At 38.8% G+C, this 14,893-nt stretch overlaps 1 protein-coding gene across 1 annotated transcript in view; it reads right to left on the bottom strand.

Annotated features, from left to right (window-relative positions):
* The window catches only part of LOC106170837 (uncharacterized), a 67,551-nt gene that overhangs the window by 4,173 nt on the left and 48,485 nt on the right, over positions 1–14,893 (bottom strand). The window contains exons 56-64 of the mRNA XM_087007340.1: positions 12,688–12,826; positions 9,790–9,989; positions 8,773–8,925; positions 7,184–7,307; positions 5,882–6,323; positions 3,261–3,566; positions 2,368–2,445; positions 848–979; positions 275–436 (exon numbers count right to left, since the gene is read on the bottom strand). Of these exons, the coding sequence (XP_086863466.1) occupies positions 275–436; positions 848–979; positions 2,368–2,445; positions 3,261–3,566; positions 5,882–6,323; positions 7,184–7,307; positions 8,773–8,925; positions 9,790–9,989; positions 12,688–12,826 (1,736 nt within the window). The remainder of the gene's footprint in view (positions 1–274; positions 437–847; positions 980–2,367; positions 2,446–3,260; positions 3,567–5,881; positions 6,324–7,183; positions 7,308–8,772; positions 8,926–9,789; positions 9,990–12,687; positions 12,827–14,893) is intronic.

Below are 14,893 nucleotides of genomic sequence, written 5' to 3'. Positions count from 1 at the left end.
TTTTCGTATTTCAGCTTTCTAGTTAAAAAATTAGTAAAATTTTATTGGCGCACCTTTCGCAAAAATGCTACAACCTAACTATAATACATTTCAACGAAAACATACGCGTTTGCATTTCGTTGGATTACTTCTGATTTGGCTTGCTTAAAAGTAGACTAAAAATCATTCCTAACATTTTAGATCAACGTTCGGTTTTAAGGTCTATGGTGAAACAGGAACCATCTACACATTTACACATTGGTCTCTGGGAAAGAATAAACACAGTGGCGTTTACCTGCCGACTTCGTGGTCACTTCCTGCGATGACCAGCTGTACGGGCTGACCCCAAATCTGTTCAGACAAGATACCCGAAAGCGGTATTCTGTTTCCGGGCTCAAATCTGTGACCAGGGCGCACTCGTCAATGGTGTACGACGCCGTCGTCCAGCGCTCCTCTCCTGTGAGATTAAAGACGTTGCGTTGACGAAATAGGAGTTATAAATTATTCGTGGTATATTGGTGGATTAAAATAACCCTATAACTGTTTCAGAGCAAACTCCTTTTGGCTTGACATTGGTGAAGTGTTCTGTCTTTAATGGCATTGTTGATTCGAATGATCTTAATTTAATTACCTCATTTATACGGCTAGTATCCTGAACAAAGTCAAACACTTCTGTCTCGTTTTTGACTATCTTTTTAATTAAGAAATAAGTTAAGATTGTTGAGTGACGTTTTAATTGCATCTACAGATATTTTCTTCATATTTCTAAATATTTACAATATTCAGAGCAATTATATGTTAACGAAGGCATACGCGCTTCCTCTTGGTTTTCCCCCAACAACCAAAAGAAGTTCTGAACATCACCCACCTTCACGTCTGTAGTCAACTTTATAGGCAATGATATGCGTATTCCCGTCAAATTTGGGAGCGTCCCAAATGAGGAAAACCTCCGTCCCAGACACCTGGGACACCGCGGGACGACCTGGACGATCTGGGACATCTGAAATGTCAGAAGTACGTGTAAAGCTTCGTTTAACGTGTAAAGTAAGTACTAAATGAGAAGTGCCGCACTGAAGCTCAAAAGCAACGCCCGAGCAATGTTAATAAAATCAGCAAGGAAATATCTTCGAAAAAGCAGTGATGAAAACACCAAACCACATGTCCTGTCGGTTGGAAACTGGGCATTGTTTCTACTGCAGTCTGCTTGTCTTGTCGTTTTAAGACTGAAATATGAATATTTGGACATAAGGGTGGTTTTCCTATTGTGCAATGGGGGGCTGATAAATCTAGGAAATATTGCAAATCGTCTTAATAGTCGGTGGTGCCAGAAATTGGATTGGTGAATTAAAAAACCAAACTGTTGGAGTACATGAAATATTTCGGCGGTTCGATAGGTGACGCAGATGTGCAGGGCAATGGAACTGTGTGTGTTCGAGTTGGGGGGGGGGGGGGGAGCTCAGGACAACGAAGGAGTAATAAACCGAATAAATGTGGTGAAAGACAACAAATTGCCTTTTTAAGTATAATTTTTTCATCACAAGTTTAACAACTCAGGTTCAGTAATTGTAAGGTTACTGTTGAGGTGAAAAAGATATTGTCAGCCAGACGGTTATAGCCATAGTAAAGCGTTTTTTTTTGTATTTCTGTTCATGTTCATGCCCCAACAAAATTAAAATAACACAAAATAGAAATACAGTGGGTTCCTTTTTATCTTACTAAATCCATATCATTTATGTTATCAAGGTGACATGCATCGTTCTTAGTTAACACCTTAAAATCAAAATATTTTTTAGTTTTATTTTTTGAGAAGATATAACTTTACACGGTAATGCAAGTAAAAAGGAGAAATAGAGAGGGCACGTGCTGTCAAAAAGAACTTAAAAGAAAATATGACACACAGAACAAATGCAAATAAGGCATCTGAGAAGCACAATCGTTGCACACATGGCTACATGACTCTTTGTGTTTACAAGGTCAGAAACACATTCTTGAGTTCAGCCCACTCAAGGGTGTTTTAATAACACGTCAGATCTAAAAAACGAGGTTGGTGTGTTTGTGTAATGGCATCATCAAATTTGTTTGCGCAATAACAAAGCAGATCAGTCCCAAGCGTTTTATTCAATAACAATATCTCGTATGCTGTATGCCCATACCAAAAAGATGGACACCCGTGGAGCACTTCTAGCTTGCAGCAGTTTGCGTCAAATAAGTTGTTCTGATGCTGCTTAAACGCAAATTCTTTAGATTGAGGGACAGACCTGCTCTTTCTGCGTAATGTCCTTTACATACACAAAATGACCAAAATTAGGCTACTTAATTTTTAGGGATAAATCCCGAAGGACAAGCGTCATACTAGAGCCATTACGCAAACACCCCTAAAATATTTACCACGCAGTGTGGATAGTATCGGTAGATCGGGTAGAGATTCTGTGCTTTGTGATTCTGACACTGTTGCTGTGCCGTCACCTAGACAACAAAGACAGTAAATAAAGCGCTTAGCAACATGTTTCTAAATACTCCTGCCATCGCCATGACTAGCCAGCGCCTGGTTGAGGAGAGCAGTCGGACTAACACCTGAAACATAGCGTCTGTTAATTACACCGTAGGATAAGATATATAAACATTAAGAAAAAATGAACAAGGAGATATAATGAAACGTTCGCATTAGAAATACAAAGCTAGGTAGAACTAATACACGAGTTACAGCAACAATATTGGAAATAAGTAAAGACTTAGTACAATAAGACTTAGTACAATGGAATAAGTGAGATGTTGTATTAACAACATAAGGAATGAGCGACGAATTATCAACACAGTAAAATGAGTTTTATGTGCGTTACAGTAACAACAAAGGGAAAGAAGGTAAGAAAGCACTGATTGTATAAGAGTAACAAAAAGCCTAATAAACAAGTTTTACGGAAAAGCAAATTGAACTTAATTTATGTAAAACAAATCACGAACTTACATTATCTGAAAGAAATTCTATTTGAAATACAACATTAAGAAAGTAAGAAACTAAAAACTATAGGCTATAAGAAATAAAGGCCCAAATTTCATAAACGCATGTAAACATACAACAAAATAAAGTGAAAGGGGCAAATTTTTAACATTAGGCCTAAATAATATTATGTATAATAAATTTTTAATTTAAAAAAAGCAATGCAAAACAACATGATTTTTTAAAAATTAAAGTACAATACAAAGATGACATATTAAGTAACCTAAAAAAGATAAGAAGTTTTAACTTTGAATTTCAATGCTATCAAAAGCATTCACCTTACCTCCGACCATCAGCCTCGCCCTGCACGTGGCGGTTCCAAGTTTGTTCCTGGCAACGCACTTGTACACTCCCGAGTCATTGGGTAACGTGTTCAGCAAGGTCAAGGTTAAGTGGCCGTCCTCTGATTGCGAGACCCGCACGCGGTTGCTGGCGCCACTGGTGTCGTCTGAACTGGTGATCATTTGGTCGTTCCTGTACCAGGAGATGGTTGGCGGTGGGCTGGCGAGCGCGTGACATCTGAGAGTTACGGGTTCGCCCACGTTGTACGCACGGTCTTTGATTTTCTCTCGGAAAATAGGTGGGAACCCTGAATAAAGTTTTACGAAATGTAAACAGATGAGAAAAAGAGAATACTTTGATATACATTATTTCGTCCACAATATTTTAAATTATTGTTAAACGTTATATATTGATCAGGGACTGTAAAACCATTTACCAATTTACCATATATAGTAGAATAGGCTTTTTAAAATAAAAACGGATCAATTTCAAACACATGGTAATCTATTTATGCTTTCTGTTCAAAAGCACTAACAGCCCAGTTGGCGACTTAACTTCAAACACATGCTCTATTTGCAGCTATACTTGAACGGATATGCCAGAGAACAATGCTTCTCCAGATATCTGATACTATTTTAGAATCATGAACAAAGTATCAAAAAGCTTCATTTAGCTTGTCAGATCTCGACCTCACAATCTCTGGTCAAAACGTAAAATTGTTGAGCTTCAAAACAGTAAATGTTTATTTTGATTTTTTTTTTTTTGGAAAAAATAGTTTTGTTTTATGATAAATATAGCCACTATTTTATTTTGATTTCAGAAAAAATTGTTTCGATTGTTTCTTTTCAAAAGCGAATACAGTCAAGTTTTATCAGTCATTTAAACAGCTTCTTTGTAAAAATTTGTTCACGTCTACCAACGAAAAACGACAAATTAAAGCGAGATGGTAAGGAAAAATCTTACTGTGTCATTGAGGTCTTTTTTTTTCTTGCAAAGACATTACATGAACACTACTTACACCAGTTTTCACTTATATTCCCTTACTTTACACACTTTACACCCTTTTTTGCTTTTCAAACAATAAAAATGCCTTTTCGGGGAGATTTCTTTCCCTTTTCTTTATGTATAATACAACTCGTTCACAAAACTTTTAAATGCCAGAATAATAGAAAAATTATGTAGGAAATTATTGATTCGGCAAAACCAAAATCGTGAAACAGACACAAAAACAGAATTGCATATGTTTATACGTAAAGAATGAATATACAACTATGAAATAACGTCACTTCAATTGAGAATTTCAATCAAGGAGCGCATTAACGCGCTTCTCCAGTCATCACAGTTCATGCACCCAAAAAAGGCTCTGCAACGGATGCCATGATGGCACCTATATAGATTGATAATTTGGAAAAAAGTCGATCTTTGGTAGATGGTGGTTTTTAGTTGGTATGAACGAAGTTAAAATGATTATGACTGGGAAGCGAACACCACGATGAAGCAAATAAACAGTTTTAAAGCATGCGTTCAAATCAAGAGGTACAAAACTGTTCTCTGATAAGCGTCAACTTTTGAGGTAATGTTTGTACACAAATATACACAGACAGCCGAACCCCACGCCAAACAGCAAAGACACGATGAATATAAGAGTGTAGTAATAATCTTGCTTCACTTTTTCGTGCACGGGTATGGAAAGCTGGGCGTGGTGGATGGGGTTAGTCTCGAGCAGACAGTCGAGGTGTTTATCTAGTAATTCCTCAGAGTCCTCTGAGAACAGTTCCGGATTTGGTGTGCTGTATTTTCTGAAGGTTCCACTTTTCCGCCTTACTCTTCTCACTCCACCGCTGGTGACGTCACCTTCCTGTAAGGTCGGGCACGAACTCGACTGGTGGAGTTCCGGTTGGAACCCGTTGGTAGGTAGCTGGAGAAGATTTGGACCTTTCTCTTCGGCACTCCCTTGCGGAGAATTATTATTGTTGTTCACTGCGCGAGCATCCGTTGATGGTGCCTTCATTTTGTCCATGACTGTGTCCACAACACTGATCATTTTGGGCAATCGAAATTTAGCAAGATCTGTATCAGATTTAGGTGTTTGCATCGAGGCAACTCCTGTTTTTCGTTGCCGAACTGTTGCCGCAGTCGTATTGTCGTTCTCATTATCAACAACACATTGGAACTCGGGCAATTCCGGCTCTTTGTTTCCGTCACCTTCAGCGACGTTATTGTTATTTGATTTGTCAGAGGGTGGTGGAGCTTCGCAAAGTCTTTCTGTTCCTTCCGTATAAAACATCACATGCGTACACTCGGCTGTCTCCGTGTAGGCTTTAGATTCCAAACTAAAGAAGTTAGTTGAAGCGATGCTTAGGGGATCAACACGCATGCGTGGACTACACTTGTCCCTACTTGAATTGCATGCTGACATTGCGGGAAGTGTCTGTGGTGATACTAAAGTGCTATTAAGATGAGGTTGAGTGCAAATCATACATTTTTCAAGTGGTGCGGCAGGGGATAATTGCAAATTGTTTCTTTCAACAGTATTTGTCAGCGCATCAGCTGGCACCATGCTAACGTCACAATCGGCATGCAAGTCGACGTCATCATCACCAAAACCCTGACGCGTTTTACCTTCCTCCACCATGCGAAGCTGCTGTTCTCGTTTCTTGGCTTTCATCTGCGAGATCTGATCGTCGACTTTGGCTGCGGCACCGGCCAGGGCGCGTCTCGCAGCATCCTCTTCTTCAACATCAGCGAGGTGCTGGCGTGCTTTCATCGTCTTCTTTCGGACTAATTCGGGGTCGGATTCCTTCCCTTCGGGTATCGGGAGGTCTATATCCGACTTCTCGCCTTGTTCTCGGCGATATTCGCGCAGCCTCACGGGCATGGAGTCGACAGTAGGTAAAAGTTTTGTGTCATCGCCTTGATAACGTGTGTACCACTCGTACCAAGCGTCTTCCTCGCCAGATGAGAAATCGTCACCAGGGGGTGCTGGCATCTCCTCGTCTGGTTCTGCCAAGAGGTCTTCTATTGTTTTCAGTTTCACTGTGAATTTCACCGCTCCCAGAGTGCGCTAGAACGAAAAATGCAATAGAATTAAAAGCAAAGTAAAAGAGAACTATAATTACACAACCCGACAAGTGGACAACTAAATTCGTTTTAATATTTCTATTTTTACAGTGAAAATGTAAAAACACAAATAAAAACCAAGACCTGAAGTTCTGTGTTGCTAACTGCTTGTAAATTGCAACTCGTTTCACGAATACCTGCACATGTATCTTGCCATGAGAGGAGCGTAGACGTAGATGACCTGACACCAGAAGGCACTGGTGGTGTGAATAGAACCTATGAACCTTATATTGCGAAACTTACTTTTCATGTTAGTGGATCTTCATTAAAAAACAAATGAAATACCAGATTTACTACACATCAAAAGAAATCCACTAAAGAACAATAGCATCAAAGTGTTCAGCGCGTTTTTGTCGAGACAAAGGAAGTTTCATGCATTAACACTCGAGTGTCGTCTATTATTAGGCACGTTAAAACGGACAAGGAAGTGCCATCAAGCACTGAAAAGACCACAAAGGCAACACTGAATGCTAAAAGTGGGCCATGTAAAACCGCGTTACTGATCTCTAAAAAATAACCACTGGAATGTACAAAATGACGTGACACTGCAATTATTAATTGTTGTGTCACAAAAATCTGACTGCAACGGATCGTAACAATTTGCGCCTTAGTACTTGGACAACAAAATTCGTAATTTTGTCCATGTTTAGCATAATGTGAAGCACATTAATAGCAAGCATGACGCATCAAACACTTTGGTGGGCCCTTGTAAAGGGTGCGGGTACGTACACTAGCATTTCAAAACCATCTTCCACATAATGTAGGTCAAAAAGAATGTTTTAGCAAAATATGTGCAACAATCACCTGCCACTTTCTCCTAGACACAAACTCTCGCAGTTTCTCCGTGGGTAATCTCGTCCCGGGAGCATCCACGTCCGCCAGCTTGATCCAAGGGTGTTTCAGGCACTGGGACAGTGTGGGGCGCTTGCTGAAACAGAAGTCGACGCTGATTGTTAGAATCATTTAGCAGCTAATTTACAGTTTTGATTGTGAGCATGTTCATTCAGTCCAGTTCAAAGTTGGGATCCGTTCAAAATTCGACATAACAAGCAAAGACAAATTTACCTTATTTACGCTGCACATAAATTGTGAAATGATGAAACGGTTCGCAGCTAGTTTTCGTTTAATGTTTAGAAAATTGAGCTAAAAGCTTAATGTGCACATTATTTTATGTGGTTTACAATATTTGTCAGAGCAATGTTTGTCAGTTTGAACAGTTGAGTTTATCTCGCCTCGATAAATGATACACCATGCACAACGACTGACTAACACCGTAAATTTCAAACTCTCCTCTGCTCTCTACGACTTTTTTCACGGATGGCTGATAAACATGCTTGGTGGTAGATGCGACTTACTGCCAAAGCTCCTAACTTCAGGGTTACGCCAGAATATCAACTTTTATTACAAAAATCACGAAAAACGATAAAAATATCTGTTGACAATATTTACAGATTTCACGTTTATTATTATAAGTTTGGGAGGGGGGTAATATTTATCTTTTCTACTTGGTTCCGATAAAGTTTGAGTTTGATATTTAAATTCAAAGTATGTATTCCTTAGATTTTTTTATTCAAAACAACCTAGCATAATCACATAAAACCAAATGAACCCCATTTGACATTATACAGGGAGATCATAAAACACAATGAGTGCATTAATCATGAGCATTGCATGACATACAAGTAATATTTACAATGTAGTGTGTGTCTGTATTTGTACAATACGTTCATAAAATAAAACGAGTGGTAGCGTATTCTCGTACACAAGTAGGCCCTATATGAGATAGAATCCCAACTAAAAAGCACATTTTTAATGAACGAGTCATAATTGTGTATATATACCGTGCGAATAGGAAGCAAAGTGAAATATTGACCCAAATAAAAACGCGGAAACGGGCACTTGAATCAACTTGCTCAAATGCAAGATAATGTACAAGTTAATGGTATACATTACTAAACTGAACACAAAAATGATTAGTAGAGCTAACTGACCACCACTGAAACCACTAAATTAACACAGTCGTCGTCAGAGTAAGTCACGGTCGCTGTTAATGTAACATTTTAATACTGAGAGGCCCACTGTCTGCTAGATCAACATCTCGTGGTCCACCACGAAACGGTAACAATATCAACTACATATTAAACAACTTACTCGTGGCCATATTTTCCATACCCACCCAGTCATCAGTAACCCTCATTGGGAACAGTACACTATTACAACTAAGATTTCACAATCGCGGAAATAATCAGCTGGAGTTTTATTGTCAGCTAACCTCCGAAAACATTTGGTTTGGTAGATATGATAGTCCTCCCACTAGATATCAAGACAAAATACAACCCCATTTCACCAAGTATGCAACGGTCCCTATGCCAATAGAAATAATTCTAACTTACCTTTCATCAGGATTCAACAGATCGCCGATGAACTGTTTGGCTTTTTCCGAGACACCTGCAAACCCCTCGGGATCAAATGTCCAGGTGCCTTCTTTGACCTTCTCCAGTGTTTCACGGTTAGTCTTGCCCAAGAAGGGTGACACGCCGCTAAGCCTAAAACGATAACACGCGGTTCACCTATATATCAATATTAATTACTTGTCATACATCGTTATATGTAGGTGGCGAGCTATGAGCCCAATTAGAGTGGCAGAGAGTTTCGTTCAACCTCTCTCACGCCTATGGTTCTGCAATTTCTTCGGATTTCTTTGTGTTAGCAGTAAACGAGTAAAGACAAGATCAGTGCACTGCGTCTCACCATAGTACAATAAAGTTAATGACTAACGTGTCGACAGGTCAAGGCTGGGTGGTCAAGTGTTGAGGACTCTAACTGACCACACCTACGACTGTAACTTGGTGACCGCACACTTTCTACTATAATGACAGCTTTCCACTGTAAGGACAATTTTACACTTTCTACTTTTTAGTGCACACAGGCGCTGTAGAAACTTATATAATACAATATCTTTACATCCATCACTGTGGAATCGTGTCCCGTCTGCTGTAATGTGGTCACCCAAACTTTCAAGTCTAAAAGATAACTGCGGTCCAGTGGAACGTATTCTATGAAATGAATACAGTCGGTGGTGTGGTCAGATTAAAGACGCTGTCGTTTTATTGTGCGATTTCTTGTCGACAACTGTTCGAAATGCCCCAATCGCTACTATATATTCTATACTTGGAATTTGGTGCTGTCGCATCGTGTTTTTGTGTTTAGAAATTCATATATTGATAGCAAAGGGCTTAATAATTATACCTACTGCTAAATCAAACACAAAAAGGGCAGCAGCTTTCATTCTTATTAAGAATTGAATACAACACAGTTAAAACCAGTAACAATCATCATAATATACAAAGGCTAATCTGTATTATATACATCGACGTAGACAAATCTTCGTGGAAGCCCACAGCACTTACAGAACGTAGGCCACAACTCCGACACCCCACAAGTCCGTCCCCTGTCCCACGGGGTCTCCGCGCACGACCTCTGGCGCTACGAACTCCGGGTTCCCGTATTTCACCAGCAGCTTCTTCTTGGGGTCGTAGATACGAGAGTTGCCGAAGTCGATCAATTTGATGTCGTTTAATCCGTGTCGAGACAGGAGAATGTTCTCCGGCTGAAAATAAACAAATTGTGATATAAAAACTGGTCTGCGTTATTGAAATAAGAACACATAGGGGTCTGTATTATTTGGCCAGGTATCGGGAAGTCCCACCTGCCCAATGATTTGAGGTAATTTGGGCACAGAATGTCTGCTTTATCCCCCAACAAGCGTTCTTAAAAGGATCCATAATTGTCATCAACCTCGTATCCTACTTTTCCAATACAAGATTATATTTCATAAAGACCCAAGCTGACGCCGTGTTATAGCCTTTATCATCATGCTTTACATGAAAGGAAGCTTTCACATTGGTGATGAAAATTACGCGCACTGAACCGCGATTTCCAGATTAATTTCACTCTTCTCCTTACATGTTTTCCGCAAGTATTATAAAAACTGCCATTTATTTTGACGCAGGCACGCATCTGTCAACATCTATGGTCTTCTGATCCTTTCAGAAACAAGCGCTAAGTTTTTAAATGTATTTGCAGGTGGGAAGGCATGTTATCTTGTCCCGTGAGCTGGGTATGGGGATTACTTGATGTAACTTTAACCAGTACATTAAAGGGATAATAACTCTTCGTATGAGATCTATATTTCACAATAAAAACATTGTGAATAACTCATAGAAATATCATATGTTATGTTTTACCACAAAAATGACAGTTATAGCTATTATTCTGATATCTGAGCTTGTCTTTAGACCACGTGACCTCCATTGATGGCTATGCTCTGTTAAAATCTCTTAAGAGATTTTAACAAAAAAACAAACTTTTTAGAAAAAAACCAGGGACTTACTTTGAATGTAAAAATGGATTCATTAACCATTGGTAAGTATGGGAAAATTGTTGTTTACTCCAGGAATTCATTTTTTGGCCGGAACGAAGAGTTATTATCCCTTTAACAGAGTGCTTTTTGCGAAATACAACAATGAACAGCAGCAGCTCTTGAAAAAAATCCTCAGTAGCCTAGAGGTACACACTTGGGTAACGACAGACATGAACGTGTGAAACAGACCAAAATGCTGGGCGACGATGGGCTACATGTATATTATACTGTACTACATACTACGACCAGACGATGTTCGTCCTCTTGATACAGGACAACTTTAGTCTGTGAATCGGCCTAGTTTGTGTCACTGAATAGCCACATTATATTTCTACACGTCAGCTGAGACCGGTGTTGCAAGGTTGCCATTTATCTAAGGCATCTTCGATACAGAATATAATCTGGATTTCCCTAATTCAAATGCAAGGGAACTAAAGGACAATCGTTGGTTTTTAAGACTGCATCGCAAATCCGCCTCCTAAGCTCATATACACTTAAAAAAGAGACAAACGAAAATTTCTGTGCAAATTCGACTTTATGAGTAAAAATATGAAATACATCAAGAAAAGTTTGGGAAACGTATTCCATATTACAAGTTTGCAACATTTTAGTGATCGTTCGCTTGACCTGACCAAAAGGTTGACCATTATTTAGGCGCTCTAAACAACGGAGCGCATTGCACCTAAACTGTGTGAAATTAAGCATTAAACTACTTTTTATAATGCTGTCGCATGACCTCCTTCAGGGCATATCGCAACCACAGTGCCCTATGTACTCGAAATTCTCCCTTACAGCCAGCAAATTTCCCAATTGTTAAAGTGGGAAGTGTATCTGATATCATGAGCAATTAAAGGGGTTTAGGATAACAGCAGAAAAAAGTCTAAGTGACCCTGACAGTTTTAATGAAGTACTTTTAAAAATAAAAAAAATATTTTACCATTAAAGCATCCGTATTTTATGGGCATGAGCGTTAAGTAAATGTTATGAATATTTAAAAAACTGACCCCCTGAACCTCTCTACACGCGAATTAAGTGTCAGTCACCCGTTTTAAAAATTCTGCATTTAAGTAAGACTGCCACATAATTAACAATTTATCAACAAATACGAAGCACGTCTCGCTAATACACGAATATATGTACCCACACCTCACAGACGTTGACGCACAGTCTACACCTGCCACACCTGTACTTATCTGAAGTACTGTAGCAACAGGTGCCTATACCTGCTACCCCTCCACTCCAGCGCTTGAAAATGTTTCACTTATAGCAAGCAAAGTATTATTACACCAACTCGAGCTCACGTAACGAATAAGTTAATTCATTGGGACTTGATAATGTGTCCGTTCGAGCATCACTTTGGCAGACGGGGCTCAAATAAAAAATTTGATAATGTCTTTTTATACACACATAATAAGGTATATTTTGGAAGAAATAAAAGTGCTGCTGGATATTGCAATCACGTTTCAATGGAATCGCGGGGATCATACTGGTTTAATATTCTATGACCCTTTCTTCCAATCTAAATGCAAAAAATATCGTGACTGCATTTATAACAGAAAATTAATCATGGGCCAATTCACTCCGGTCGGAAAGAATGCCAGTCTTTTAAACGTGGGATGCGATTGTAAAATTCTTAAACGATGGTCGCTCTTATATGAAATACCTCGACGTGGAGCAGTGAACAAGAATGCTATTGATACCCTGTTTACCATGTATGATATCAACAGCAATAATATACAAAAAAATTAAGTAGATGCTGTTTCAACAGCGATAGTTCACACAAGATCATAAATCTATGCCAATATAGGCCAAAGTGTGCAGAACTTTCAAAAACACGACACACAACTTTCCCCCTAACTCCCAAATACCCATCATGTCCACCTACCTTTAAGTCGAGGTGTAGCACGTTGTTGTCCTGAAGGTGCTGCAGCGCCTCCAAGAGCTGTTGAATGTAGAACGCTGCACGAGCCTCGTTGAGGTTGTCCTCGTGGACGACCTTGTCAAAGAGTTCACCTCCAGTGGCTCTGGGATACGACGTCAAGGAGCAACATGTTCAAAATCACAATGTCCTGTTAGTTATTTCACACCAGGCTCCTCGGATGTGTTTTTGTTTGTGCCATTCAACTATTCCATTTACATTAGCCAAATGTGCATTTTGATCGTGATTAGAATATAAGGACAACTTCAGTTTGAATAAGGTGCTCCAGTCGCCTGTGTATTTATAGACGCGTTGACGTTATGACGTCTTTACAACTTCTACACAAATATGCGTATGTCCCAAATCTATACACAGTGGAGCAGACGACACCAATTCCAAGCAGAAGTATAGGCCTACATGTAGACACAGTCTAAAAATACACCTTACATTTGGAGTAAGGTCAACGATAGGATTTTTAATCAAATATAATAAGCCTTGGACGCTTCTTTAAATATTGACACGTGACGTGACGAGGACAATCGCTGTAAATATTCTCTTCTCATATTACTGTCACCTATCCCAGATCCATGAATCAAATATATACCATGCGCATTACACGTCAAAGCTGTGCACAGAACGTCGCAGATTAATATTAATATCGTTTCATTATCATCACTGATTTCATCAACTGTTTTGCCTGTTAACACGAAAACAAATACTTTATATTATGTGCACCCACTCAAATCATCTAATCTGCAATATTGTCATTGACTAAAACGGCATTCGCGTTCAGTTGTCAGTGCGCTGGCTTATAGTTTCTGTTATCCGTGTGATGCTTGTTAAAAAACAGGGCTTTTATTTTGAGAGTATTACAATCAACAATGGCATTAATAATGCATTGAAGAGAGCAGGATAATTATGCAACTTATTATGCTAGAAAGAGTACATCACTACACTAACGATTTAAATAACTTGTATTCTTTCTTACAAACACCCATGACATGTATGTGTGTGTGTGTTAAGGTGTTGACGGGGTTACAGTATAAATATAATTTAAGCACATGGTCATACAATATCAATGAGAGGTTAGGAGTTAGACAAACTCATTACGTGATAAAGCAGTGTTTACATATCCTTGCTAAAGCAGGTAATATTCTAAATCAAAACGGTAAAACAAAGCAAAGTGTAGTTTATTTGAGTCTGATTCATTTTTCTTTGTCTCATTACACTAATTTATTCATCTTATCAAATCATTATTATTTATTTATAACCATTATTTTCATTTTTCAGAAACCAATGACATATTGCTCAGGTAGAAGTAATTGAAATTTATCTGTACTCATTCCTGTGACAGACTAGAGTGTTAGACTGGGTTCCCACAGATTTAGATCGATCCATCTAGATCGACCTAACTCCCTGGTGGTTCATGGTAAATTGCTGTCAGTCGAGCATGCACGAAAGTTAATAACCCCCTTACAGCTTTTACTAGGCGGGACAGACATTAAAAGCCAGCTAAGCTGACAGCAATCTAGTGAGACTCCCCACAGGGATAGATCGATCTAAAAATCTGTGGGAATGCTGTCTAAAACTTTCAAAGGAAGGGGGTCAGATTTGATAGACACAGCAGCAAAGTCAATTAAGTTATAAATCAAACCTGGTGCTATACTGAGAGATGTAGTAAACCACATGAAGATCCCTTATGTAATATAAATACCACTTCATACATAAAGCATTCATGTTGAATTGCACCAATAATCTGTTCTTTATCACATACATGTCTGGTAATTACTGGCCTATAGCCAGTCATTTCCAAAGATACTGGATTTTTCTTTCTAAAAATATGATTTTTTTACCCCCTTTTGACCTTAATTGAGAAATGGCTAAGAACCTAAACCAAATTCAATTCCAAGTACATCTGCCACACAATGAAATAAAATATTTAAATAAGGATCAGTGACCTCACTCCTTACCTCCTATTTTTAATTTTAGATGATTTGATGATCAAATATCTGTTTTTAGTAACTATAATCAACAGAATGAAAACATCTACCCTCCATTTTAGACAATGTAGTCACCTGATATATTTCATAAGGTAGATGCCTCCCTAGAGATATCATGGATGGCCCTCTATTAATCCTCTATTAATTATTTTTCTTAGTTACTAAACTGATTA

This window comes from Lingula anatina, chromosome 2, assembly GCF_051362555.1.
Source record: "Lingula anatina isolate TDL-2025a chromosome 2, LinAna3.0, whole genome shotgun sequence".
Taxonomy (NCBI): Eukaryota; Metazoa; Brachiopoda; class Lingulata; order Lingulida; family Lingulidae; genus Lingula; species Lingula anatina.
Note: the sequence above shows the minus strand (reverse complement) of the source record. Positions and strands in the feature narration are given on the sequence as shown.